This window comes from Amblyraja radiata, chromosome 10, assembly GCF_010909765.2.
Source record: "Amblyraja radiata isolate CabotCenter1 chromosome 10, sAmbRad1.1.pri, whole genome shotgun sequence".
Taxonomy (NCBI): domain Eukaryota; kingdom Metazoa; phylum Chordata; class Chondrichthyes; order Rajiformes; family Rajidae; genus Amblyraja; species Amblyraja radiata.
This window is the reverse complement of record NC_045965.1, coordinates 47,073,910-47,087,006: the sequence shown is the minus strand read 5'-3', so window position 1 is coordinate 47,087,006 and position 13,097 is coordinate 47,073,910. Positions and strand designations below refer to the sequence as shown.

The 13,097-nt window shown below is 42.8% G+C and overlaps 1 protein-coding gene across 2 annotated transcripts in view; it reads left to right on the top strand.

Annotated features, from left to right (window-relative positions):
* ptch2 (patched 2) overlaps positions 1 to 13,097 on the top strand; it is a 121,842-nt gene that overhangs the window by 54,961 nt on the left and 53,784 nt on the right. For both annotated transcript variants that reach the window (XM_033028738.1, XM_033028737.1), the window contains 4 exons: positions 423 to 492; positions 3,953 to 4,044; positions 10,611 to 10,806; positions 12,157 to 12,278. In XM_033028738.1, the coding sequence (XP_032884629.1) occupies positions 423 to 492; positions 3,953 to 4,044; positions 10,611 to 10,806; positions 12,157 to 12,278 (480 nt within the window). The remainder of the gene's footprint in view (positions 1 to 422; positions 493 to 3,952; positions 4,045 to 10,610; positions 10,807 to 12,156; positions 12,279 to 13,097) is intronic.

Below are 13,097 nucleotides of genomic sequence, written 5' to 3'. Positions count from 1 at the left end.
TAGATAGCAGACTTAAAATTTGCCTTCCCCAACTTTGATCTATTTGCCTGTTATATGCCAGTGCTGATGATAAAGGTAACATATAACCATCCTGAGATTAGCAGATGGGAAGTGGCCTGGTCTGAGTCTCTTTTGCTTCATCTGATTGATTGCATAGAAGAAAGTGATATTCCTCCCACTCAGCCTTTTCGCTTTTGCCTCACATCAATATCTGGTGACAATAGATAGTGTGTCCTGCTTCCGAGATGTTTTGGGGCTGGGCAGTGGAGGAATTATCAACAAAATATTTTAATTCAAACTCTTCACAGCCAGGCATCCAGAGTGGTAAACAAATGTGTATGTGTATGCACTCAGTAATTAGCATTGCTGGCTCCGTCAGTGTACTGTTTAACCAGGTCATTGGCCTTTAACCTTTCTTTCAGGTCCTGGGATTTAAACAAAATCTGTTACAAATCTGGAGTGCCTATCATTGAGAATGGAATGATTGAGCGAGTGAGTAGAGCAAAAATTATACTTTGCTATCTCAGAAATGATTCTTTACTCTCAAGCACCTTCTCTTTTTATTCATAATTCTGAGCTTTTTTTTCTTGCCTGGTAATTGTCAAAGTCAGTGGCATTCCTTAATGCATTGAATTTCAGTTTTTATGGCTTTCTCAGCTCTGCCCCAAAAATGTGCCCATAGCTTTTGTTACATCCTAAATCTCTGAATGGATTAAAGCTAGAATAAAAATCCTTTCACTCTGATTTAGTTCAACAGTGTTATTTTAAAGTGACAATTTAGCAATGGAGTGCTAAAGAAAGCAACAAGCCTTCCAGCATCCTATCTGCTAGAACAGTATTTAGATTGTGTGGTTATTAAAGTAGAACGAATGTGACTAGATTTACAAAAGTGAGCTGAAGGTAAAAGAGCGAATATGCCAACTGGACTGCTGAAATTATTATCTAAACATGGCCAGCATTGGTTAGTACTTTACCCTTCCTATATTTTCATCATTTTGTTTGACCCTCCCAGTTCCTACACCACCAGTTGAACTCAGCTGGTCGTCCCAGAGTACTTTGTCCAAAAAGCCTAGGCTCATACGTCAGACCTGACTATTAAAAACAAGCATGATCCTACCTTTCGTATATTCTCACCATTTCATTTTACTCTCCCAGTCCACATTGGTGTTGAACGCAGCTGGTCATCCTTGAGTACTTTGTCCATAAAGCCGTGGACTCATACATCAGATTTGACATTATTTAAAGGGGGGCATGATCACGAGGAATTGCAGAGGAACTCAATCCTCTCATCTTCTGGATGTCCTTGCATACCTGTCCTTCCAGCTGAGGTCACTGGGTAATGGATCAGGACCAAAAACTATGGTTCACCATCATTGTATCAAGCAAGGATGCACAGGTCAAGTAAAGCAGTCGTCCAAACATGCTGATTGGTAAATGTAGGTAAGATCAGGACCTCCGTTAGTTTAGCTGCTCATTAGATCAGTTCCCTGAACCATTGGGGAAGCCAACATCGTAACAAAATTAGCCATTAAAATAAATCTCCTAGCTCTAACCTCACTCTCCCTTTTTAACAGGCCTATCCCTTGTGTTCACACCTTAGGCCAGCAATCTCTTGTAAGGAAAAAGGGTTAATTTAATCTGTTGATGGGAGCAATGCAGACTTTAATGCTCCCATGTGGAGATGCTGGCATGATATGACACTATGGTAGAGTGTACAATGGGACTTGCATGTTGCTGTCAGCGTTTCAAAGCCAGCTAGTATGATCAACTTGCAAAGGCAGAAGGCTGACGACAGGCTGTCCTGATTTATGGCTGCTTAATGGTTTTGGAGTTCAATGTGATTTCTGCCAACCTTGCCTCTATATACTCTGGCGGAAGAGGATGTTTGGCACACACAGTCATTAATTATTTCCTCAGTTTTCTGTTCTTCCTCCTAACCTACTCCCCCCCTCCCACTCCACCTCCCAATAGGCACACATGTGCAAATCACTAATGAATCTAGTACTGACCACAATGGTAAATGCAGATTAAAATATAATACCCTATAATTTAAATGAAGCCAAGTGAGAGATTATTGCATTTAGTTCTAACACTCAGTTTCTGGATGAATTCAAAACTCATAAAAGCGCACTGTTAAATAGAGATGTCTCTTTCTCTCAGTGAAGTGCCCTTACGTGCCTGCTCGCTCTTTGGTTTAGTTTTCTGATTTACAGTTTAAACTTAAGGGTGATATTTACCATGCCCAAAAATGAATGCTTATTGGAAGTTGAATAGTTACCATTTATTTTGCCACCTAGGTCCTTGTATTGCAGGGACTGCAAAGTGGTGGTTCCTGATGTAAGGCCCCAGTCACATATGGACAAGGAATTGATAATTTTAGGAAAGACATTTTCCATCAATAATTTCACCCCATTGCAGTTTGTCCAACCAGTTCTCTTGTTGTGAAACAGGGAAACGGCCTTACTTTTTTTTTTCTAGTAACTTGTGGGTCTATGTTAATGTAAGGAAGCACCTGCCCAGTTGCCCACAGACAGTAGTTTTACTCAGACATGTTACCAGTGGGTAGAGACACAATGCTACAGCATCTCTGGTGAGGAGGAATGCGTGACTTTTCAGCTCGAGACCCTTCGTCTGAAAAAGGGTCTCGACCCAAAACATCACCCATTCCTTCTCTCCAGAAATGCTGCCTGTCCCGTTGAGTTACTCCAGCATTTTGTGTCTACCTTCGATTTAAACCAGCATGTGCAGTTCTTTCTTAAAATTCTTAAGGGGTTGGACATGCTAAATGCAGGAAGATTGTTCCCGATGTTGGGGAAGTCCGGAACAAGGGGTCACAGTTTAAGGATAAGGGGGGAAGTCTTTTAGGACCGAGATGAGAAAAACATTTTTCACACAGAGAGTGGTGAATCTCTGGAATTCTCTGCCACGGAAGGTAGTTGAGGCCAGTTCATTGGCTATATTTAAGAGGGAGTTAGATGTGGCCCTTGTGGCTAAAGGGATCAGGGGGTATGGAGGGAAGGTAGGTACGGGATACTGAGTTGGATGATCAGCCATGATCATATTGAATGGCGGTGCAGGCTCGAAGGGCTGAATGGCCTACTCCTGCAACTATTTTCTATGTTTCCTACACATGTTGCCAGTGGGAGTCTGTAGGTTTGAGCAAAAACCTATGAGTGAGGAGAAGATAGGTCTGTCTTAAGCAAACTCACCAAATGGTAAACGCACTTCTAGATGTAATGTCACGCCACTTTAATTAAGAGAGTTACTAATTCAGACCCTAACTAATATGGAATGAGCTGATCTCAGCTAGAGTGGTGTTGATGTTGCTACAAACAACTTTAGCATGTTTGGACCACAATGCCAATTGTCAGACAGTGGTGATCTTGATGCTCATTTACTGGGCGACAAGTTTTTGTCAAACGCAGGTGAGGACCCAATCTTCAAGTTCAGCTTTGACGGATCTTTTGATTGAATTGCCTGCTGACAGGACAATGCATTAAGAACAACTATTTGGGATGAGAGACAGGATTATCATTGCCCTAGGAAGGCACCCCTTCATTTGAGCTTTCCCTGAAATAAACTGTGCCCGTCGTGGCAAACCTTCCCTCGAATCTCAGTCTTAATCTTTTGAGGTTTGTGTTAGCACCAATGCTACTGTATCATCTACAACTTTGCAATTCATTGAGAAATTCACTGGTGAATAAGGCGACAATGCGGGAAAAAATCTTTAGTATCTATGCACACGTGCACCAGCATTGATATACTTGGGAATATGCTTGCTGTTCCCCCATTCCCATCACTGAAAATATTTAACTCAATAGCTGATTCTAGTTAATGAAAATAAGCAGAAAATTAATTCAGTGAATCATTTGTTGCCAATTTTCCTCTTTATGCCCTTGTTTAAGATAAAATGTAACCACATTTGTTCTTTTGCTTTGCCTCCACGGTCTAGATGATTGAGAAGCTATTCCCCTGTGTTATTCTAACTCCCTTAGACTGCTTCTGGGATGGTGCCAAGCTTCAAGGAGGTTCTGCCTACCTACCGTAAGTACGGCTGTGTTAATTACTATGTTTCTGGGGTTTTAAGGATTGGTCCTCTTAAAACAAAAATGACACACTGGACATTTCTCCCGATTTTTGGTCTGAATTGAAGTGGTGAGAGAGGCTGAACAATGGCCAGCATTCTTCCTCTGCAATGTGCTTACTTGTCAGGCAGAGCAGAGAGACCCATGGGAATTCTTTGTCAACAGACGATAACTGAAGTTATTCTCATGCTAATCTGAACTTTATTGCCGCAAGTTGCCCAACAAATAAAATGTACACATTATTCATTCCACGGGCCCTATTTAAAAATGCCCCATGAGAAGAAAAAAGCCCTATTTCGAATAAAATCAGCTCACTTGACAGCATCTCTCCCTTGAAAGATTGTGCACAGCTCTTTTTGTGTTTACTCTGTCAGTGTTAAACTGACACTGACTCTTATTCTTCCTAAATTTTGTATTTAAATCGCCATGTACGTGTGACGTTTTCAATGTTTGCCCTCTTTTGAACCTGTTTCCTCCCCCCCCCCCTCTCCCTCCTCCGATCCACACAACTTTGCGCCAATTTCATTCCCCCCCTCCCAACAACCTCGCCCCACTCCACCCCACCGACCCTAACCCCCTCCCCAGCCTTCACCTCTGAGGGTGAGCCTGTGTGTGCTGTCAGCTTCCGCTTCAGTTCAGCCGGTTCGAAGTACACGAGAGAAAGAGAGGGAGGGAGAGAGAGAGAGAGAGAGAGAGAGAGAGAGAACGAGAGAGGGAGGGAGAGAGCGAGCGAGCGAGAGAGGGAGAGAAAGAAGGAAAACAAAGAATGGCAATCTATTCTCAAACATGCAAAAACAAAAGGGCTTGAGTAGGCTCACTCAAGCAAGAAATAGGAGATAAAGGAGCCTCTCTTTGGTTGCAGTAGAAGAGGTTGCTGGTATGTGGGAATCAGAAAGTTTGCTTCACGCGATGCGTTACTCATGAATTATTGGAGTGTCATTCTGGCAGAATTGGCTATTTTCCCCTCGTCTACTATTCGAGATGTCCCGCACATTCACGATTTCCTTCCAACAGTTTTTTTTTCTTTGTCGACTCTCAACTTTGGTGGTGTGTGTGTGTGTATGTGTGTGTGTGTGTGTGTGTGTGTGTGTGTGTGTGTGTGTGTGTGTGTGTGTGTGTGTGTGTGTGTGTGTGTGGGGGGGAGAAAAAGTCAAAATCATTGGTAGGCTTTGTTTATGATAAATGTATCTAAGGAGACTTAAAAAAGAAACTCAATTAAAAAGGGCTGCACCATTAATTAAAGAGCATTTTAATCATTTCATCATGTGGAACTCTGGTTTCAGCTTTGCTTGGTCCTTTTAAACTCAGGAGGCATCGTTAAATGACAGCAAAGTCCAATTTTTTTTCTTTTTGTTCAGCAAGGATCTGAAAATTTTCTTTGCGGATGTATGGCTGACAGCGAAATGTCAGATCATCAATGATCCATAGCATTTCACTGCCACGTGTCGTCGATTCTTTGCAGTCTTGCAGTTCTCATGACAAAAGGCCCCGGAATCTCCAGCACTTTGCAGAATCACAGACTGTAAAACAGGAGCTGGACTTTTCCAGTTGTCCAATGTATTCGCTATTAAACTTTAAACCTGAGGCGCTGATGTCAAAGACGTCGCTGCTCTTGTGTAGACTTCATCACGTATTAAGGAGTTGAAATCTGCCACCAGAAAACAGCTGTTGACAGTTCCTTGTGGGCTCAGATAGGCAGTAAAACACCACTTCCAAATTCCCTCTGCCCCCATTTGTTTAACACACCATAAGGTGTTAGACATAAAACAGATAGAAACAATTTTAAGATTGTTCCCTTTCAATTGTTCAGATTCAGATTCAGATTCAACTTTATTGTCATTGTGCAGTTTACAGTACAGAGACAACGAAGTGCAGTTAGCATCTCCCTAGAAGAGCGACATAGAATATGAGCAATAAATAAATCTACTTACGTGCATACAGTCATAGTATTTTTTTCCTGGTGGGAGGAATGTCCGGGGGGGGGGGGGGGGGTGATTGGCAATCACCGAGGTACAGTGTTGAGTAGTGTAACAGCCGCAGGGACGAAGCTGTTCCGGCAACGGAGAGACCTGTAGCGCCTCCCGGATGGTAGGAGGGTAAACAGTCTGTGGTTGGGGTGAGAGCAGTCCTTGGTGATGCTGAGCGCCCTTCGCTGACAACGCTTGCTTTGGACAGACTCAATGGAGGGGAGTGAGGAACCGGTGATGCGTTCAGTGGTAGTTTCAGTTTAGTTTATTGTCACGTGTATCGAGGTACAGTGAAAAGCTTTTGTTGCGTGCTACTATCCAGTCAGCAGAAAGACAATGCATGATTACAATCAACCCATTTTACAGTGTATGGATACATGATAAGGGAGTTACGTTTAGTGGAAGGTAAAGCAAGCAAGGGTCACCAATGAGGTAGATAGTAGTTCAGGATTGCTCTCTGGTTGTGGTAGGATGATTCATTTGAAAGCTTTTCAATTCTTGTCCTTTTAATGCCGAAGGTACCACGTGATAGTCATTTTGCAGCATCCCCTACTCTGTAACATAGCAAAGTAACACTTGCGTTATATGCTTGAGTCATTCAAATAAATCAGCCATTTATAAAAGTCACGAAAATAAATTGAGCGACACACTGACATTCCTCAATTCCCACCAGTAATCTTCATCCTTCCTAGTTTCCTTCAGCTTCTCCCCCACTTCCAGTAAAGAAGCTAAGAGAGAGACCTGACAGTTCTGAAGGACTTTATTAGGTCTTGTCGAAGTAGAGAGAGAGAGAGAGACAGAGAGGCAGGCTGGGGAGGAGGGAGCAGGCTCTGTGTCAGAACCTCTTCCATCCAGCTCTTCTTGAGTCCAGTTTTCTGCTCAGCTCCTAAATGGTGATGAGCTGGCAGCAGTGGGTATTGAAATGCACTGAAATGAGAAGAAAAGGGAGAGAGTGAGAGAGAGAAAAAAAAAGACACTCTTTGTAGTGACGGGAGAAAACCGTACAAAAGGATATTTTACAGATGAAGAGATTAATGATTTAATGTGGCTGAGAAGAGAGCTGTTACAGGGGGAGTGGGAGGAGGAATGAGCACAATGGGGGAGGGGGAGAGACACAATCTAGAGTGGCAGCCTGGGTTGGAGACCGCAGGGCTCTGTTTGTGGGGCGTAATTTGATTATTTAGAGGAAAGACCTTTAATGAAAAATTAATTTGATCGGGCCTGACACATTGCCTGGGTAAGTGCAGGTGGAGATTGCCAGCTGAAGGGAAATGGGTTTACTAAAACATCACCAAATTGCAGGCAAGCTTGAGGTCTTAAACAGAAGGACACTAATCCCACCTTTAAAGAAACACTAACGTGGGAACACAGTTCTAATGCATTGCCATGTCCAGTATCTGAAATGCTACATAAAATAATCTATTTTTCTGCACTTCAGCTAATTCTTATATCTCTCTCCTACCGGGTGATTCTGTGCAATGTGAAACATTAATGCATATGAATAAAGTTCCTCCATCCGCTTTTGAAACAAACATTAGACAGAAGCTGGGGCAACTTCAAATCAGTGCAATAATATCTTGGTATATTAATTTCAAATAGCTCCATTTATTTGTGTTTGCATTAAGATTCATTTTCAATTTTGATTATATCTTTCTCTTGAATTTTGATCACTTTTGCTGGATTATGTTCCAGTCATTCACTAGATTTATTTTCTCTCAAGGTTCATAGGCAGGGCTCCCTCTTAAAGCATCATCAAAGGGTGTGCTCCTCTCAGTTGCAGGTTGCTACGTATTACAGTTCAAGTCAGTCCAAGCCTACCTTATGAAGTATCCCAACAATGTCAAAAGATGTGGAGGGGATCTCTCCCTTGCATCATTGCAGGGGTTTGGAAAGGCCCGGGACGAAGTACAGACCAGTAATATCAAGACATTTGAGAGTTCCTCAGTAATTGTCATGTCTCGTTGCACAAAGTTAAGAAATGTGAGTGGGCACCGCGGCCTGATCAGGCTTTCCCTCACTTTGTTCCTGCGTAATGGGATAATACATGGTCTTTTACTCTGCATCTGGCAATGATATAAGCTTAAAGGAGAAGGTACCTCTATGGGCAAGTGTAGTCAATTGGAAGCACTTTCCAGCACACCACCTCATTCTGTTTTTTAATACACTTGGAAGCGGTGGGAGGACTAACATTGAGAAGGCAGTATTTGTATTTCTTTTAGAATGACTGCATTTATCGCATCCTCCATTTATTTGGTGGCACAGTGTCGCAGTTTGTAGAGCTGTAGCTTCACAGCGCCAGGGACCTGGGTTCGATTCCAACCTCAGGTGTTGTCCGTGTGGAATTTGCATACTCTGCCTGTGACCGCGTGGGTTTCCTCTGGATGCTCCAGTTTCCTCCCACATCCAAAAGATGCGAAGGTTTTGTAGGTTAATTGGCCTCTGTAGATTGTCCCTGGTGTCTATGGAGTGGGTGAGAAAGTGGAATAATATAGATCTAGTATGAACAGGTGACTGGCATGGACTCGGTGGGCCTGTTTTCATGTGCAGAAAGGAACTGCAGATGCTGGTATATGCTGAAGATAGACTCAAAATGCTAGAGTAACTCCACGGGTCAGGCAACATCTCTGAAGAAAAAGGACAGGTGAAGTTTTGGGTCGGAGCCCTTCTTCAGACTTCTGCTTCCATGCTGTATCTCTAAATTAAACTAAACACCTCATGTGAAAAACTGGGGAAACAGTTAAGGTGGAATGCCATGAGACTTTGGACTGTATCAATGATTCCAACATAATTAGCATCTTTAGTGCATGACTGGAGGCTATTTGCTTTCAGGGTAAACAGTTCCCTTTGACAGAAGTTACCTGTAGAGCTAACTATCGTCTCCCCTGAGAACAGCATTTGAAGTGTCTTGTAATGGAAGCACACAGTGATCAGAAGAATCTGGTGACATGCAGGACATGTCTTCTGTTTACTGCTTGTAGCCAAGTTATACATGCATTCTTCATACATGTGTTTTCGATTTCACTACAAGTAGTGGACAGAAGAAATCATGCACAGTAACTTAAACAGATATTATCACGTCCATAAAGAGGGAGCCTTGTCATCAGTAGCCCCATTGTAAAGTGAACGGTTAAAAATATTTATTTCTTACTGCAGTGTCTATTTTGGTTGGGGAATTTTTTTGTGCCAGTAGATTTTTTTTTGACTGAAGCAGTAACTGGGATATCATCAAACAGAATTAGCAAAGTAGCTGCAGAATCTGACGGTAGGGGAGGTTATGAATTAACAGCGGCAGCTGACATGACAACAGGCAGAACAAAAAAATACAGAGGTTTGCCAGATTAATAATTCATTGCCACACATCATCTTGCTTGGTGACTCCTCCAACATGCCCAACTCTCACTGATACATTGCGTAAAAACCTATATATAAAATGAAGATGGGACCCATCAAGAAAAGATTCGCAGGAGGTAGTGATTGGTGGAAGCACGTATTGAAACCCCTGTAAATGACAATTGCCTCGTTATATTGAAAGAGGGTGGGACCCTTGTCATGGAGTCCCGCGCCGCAGTTAGAAAGAAATATTAAAAATGTATTTGTGTGGAGTCTTTTGTGTCATCGTGAGCAATCCCAAAAGCATTGCACAGCCAACAAAGTAATTTTGAAGTAGTGACTATGATAATTAGGAAACATTTCAACAATTCAAAGTTGCCAAAGATTGGAGATAGGGATTGCTGGGGTCACGGGGGTTATGTCAGATGGTGCCTTTCAACAGCACTGGTTTAGCTGAGTTGGTTGGGGAGAATCACATGTACATGTGATTTAGGTTCTGTTTTCAGTGTGAAAAATTGTGTTTGCCAGCTCGAAGATTCAACACTCTCCTATGTGTCAGGTGGAGCTGGGGAGATGGTCACTATTGAGAATAGTGGGTTTTTTTCAGCAGCGAACATTGTCTTCTAATGATGAATATCATTAAAGTTTTGCAATAGAGATAATGAATGTTTTACCATGAGCAATTAACTGTTGAGTTGCCCTTCAATGCAGCACTCCATTTACTGGCTTTGATAAGAACCATCAAAGTTGACTCTATTGATTTGATAACCTGTTGGGCGACCATGCAAGAACCTTTCCATGGCCCACCCGACGGTGAGAAGGAACTTATCCCCCAAGATCTGATACAATTAATGCACAGTTTGTTCGGCCTGTTTGCGGGCTCATGGATACAGGTCAGAGTTTGGAGAAAAGAAAATTGAAGGAGCTGCTGGAGGAACTCAACAGGTCAGGCAGAATCTGTGGAGGGAAATAGATGGCAACGTTTCAGGTCGAGGTCCTTCATGTAAACTGCCCAGTTGAAACAAAGGGTCTCGACCTAAAACGTCAACTGTCCATTTCAATCCTCAGATGCTGCCTGGCCTGCTGAGTTCCTTTTACAGCTCTACTTCATTTTTACTACAGATTCAGCTTCTGCAGTCTCTTGTGACTCTAGATCAGTTGGTATTAACTGGAGATAGAAAAGCATATATGCTGCCAGCAAGATTTAAATAAACATTTCTTCCCACAGGGGTAAGCCAGATATTCAGTGGATGAACCTTGACCCTGTGCAGCTCCTGGATGAACTGGGGCAATTTACATCTTTGGAAGGATTCACGGAGATGCTGGATAAGGCACAAGTAGGACATGCCTACATGGACAGGCTCTGCTTACAACCAGATGACACTGAATGCCCCGTGTCTGCCCGAAACAAAAAATCACTGGAGGTAAGCCCCTGGAGGCAATTTATTTCATCAAATGCCAGATGCATTCAAAAAATGCTGGAAATCTGAAATCAGATGAGAAAATGGTGGATACACTCAGATGGTCAGGCAGCATCTGTGGAAAGAGAAACGAGACAACATTTCAGGTTAAAACCCTTTTATCAGAAATCTGATCTCTCTTTCCACAGATGCTGCCCGACCTGCTGAGTGTGTCCACCATTTTCTGTTTTGATTCCAAATTTCCACCAATTGCAATTTTTTTTGATGATTATATTGATTGGCAATTTATTTGGACCGTTAGATAAATTTTGGTCCTTAACAATTCGAACGCTTAGCTTCACTGTTGGGAGTGAAATTACTGCCACAGGACATAGATATTTAAATGTATGTGAGGTCTCTTTGCCTGGCAAATGCTGGTGTATATTTTCATTCTGGAACGCCTCATTGTTCATAATCATAATCATACTTTATTCGCCAAGTATGTTTTGCAACATACGAGGAATTTGATTTGCCATACAGTCATACCAATATAAAGCAACAAGACACACAAAATACATTTTAACATAAACATCCACCACAGTGGATCCTCCACATTCCTCACTGTGATGGAAGGCGAAAAAAAAAGTTCAATCTCTTCCCCTCTTTGTCCTCCCGCAAAGTCGGGAAGTTGGGGGGCTTGTGCCTTCCATTGACGGGACGATCTTGGCTGTCGCAGCCGGTGGTCGAGCCCTACGTGTCGAGGCGATCAAGCTCCCGCATCGGGAGGATCTCAGCTCCCCCTCGCCAGGTGATCGGACCCCGGGTTGGGGCTAGTTGAACCTCCTGCGACTTTGCAGCTTCCCGACATCAGCCTCTACCTGATACTGCGAGCTCCTCGATGTTGAAATCCGCAGGCCGCAGTTGGAGTGTCGATCCCAGGCATTGGATCGCAGGCTCCGATGGTAAGTCCAAGTGGGGCTCAAAGTCAGTCTGGAGCAAGGCTGCCAGCTCCATGATGTTAGGCCACAGAACGACCGGAGATACGATCCGGAAAACAATCGCATCTCCGGCAAAGTGATTGAAAAAAAGTTTCCCCCGACCCCCTCTTCATCAATTGTTTCTACTCATGGGCCGACTGTTTTAGGCAATGTTGATTCTTCTGGCTGGTTCATCTGGTGCATGACGTGATGTTTAGACCCAAGTAAGTGTTGATTATCGAAAGACAGGGGCCACTCAAGCCTATGCAAAGTAACTTGATGAACCATTGTTTCTCAGTCAACTGCACTGGGAAATAGAACCTATATTTAAGTGAATTTAAAGATCACGGAGATGCTATTAAATATATATAATTAAACCTATTTAATTTTGTTGCAGGCTCCTAACATTCCCACTGAATTAACTGGAGGCTGCCATGGATTCTCAAAGAAGTTCATGCATTGGCAAGAGGAGCTGATTTTGGGTGGTGTCAAGAAAAATTCCCAGAACATACTGCTGAGGTAAGGCATGAGAATGAAGGAATGTTGAAGGAGGGTAGAATTTGGCCAAATTGGCAGAATTAAAAGGGAATTTGGCTTCCCAAAGTTATGACTCTTCAGTTTGAGTCCCTACTAGAACGATTTAATGGAAGTCTCTATCCTCTCTTAAGAGGCTAATAAATAGAGCAGGGAAGAATTTAGGTTCTCCAAATCATTCATTGTAAATTTGGAGCAGGAAAATGCGAGAAGCTGTTTTTCTGGATGTCTGTGCCTGCACTGCTTGGAGCCTCACCATCTAAATCTCCCCATGTACAATTTTATCTCCCCATGACTTAATACTTTTACATTCTAACGCTATTCAAATTGTAATAAACAATGAAAGCATTTAAAATGATTAGATATTCATTTGTTCAAAAAAAGTCGACTAAAACATCAGCCAAATCTTTTTAAAATAAAACTTCACACCGAACACAGGTAGTTAAAACAATGCAAGTGCTGTTGTGTTTCTTCCCTGCAACCCCTGTTCAAATGACACGGCTGAGAGAGCCTGTGGTGAGTCTAATCTGGTACAGGATCTGGGAGTAGGTTCCATAACATAAATGCCCAGGAGCACAGCAGGGATTCTGCTTGACCAACGGGCCAGACTGCTGCTGGAAAATGGCGGACAGGCTCGGCCATTCCGAGTGGGGCTTGTGCACATCCATGGAATTCCCGAAACGTATCAGCACGTTGCTAAGAGCCAGCGTAATTAACACAACGTGGACCAATATTTTCATGTTTTGCTTTGGTCTCAAGTGGTTTGAAAGGGTTAAAGCTCAACTCAGACTGATTTGCCTTCCA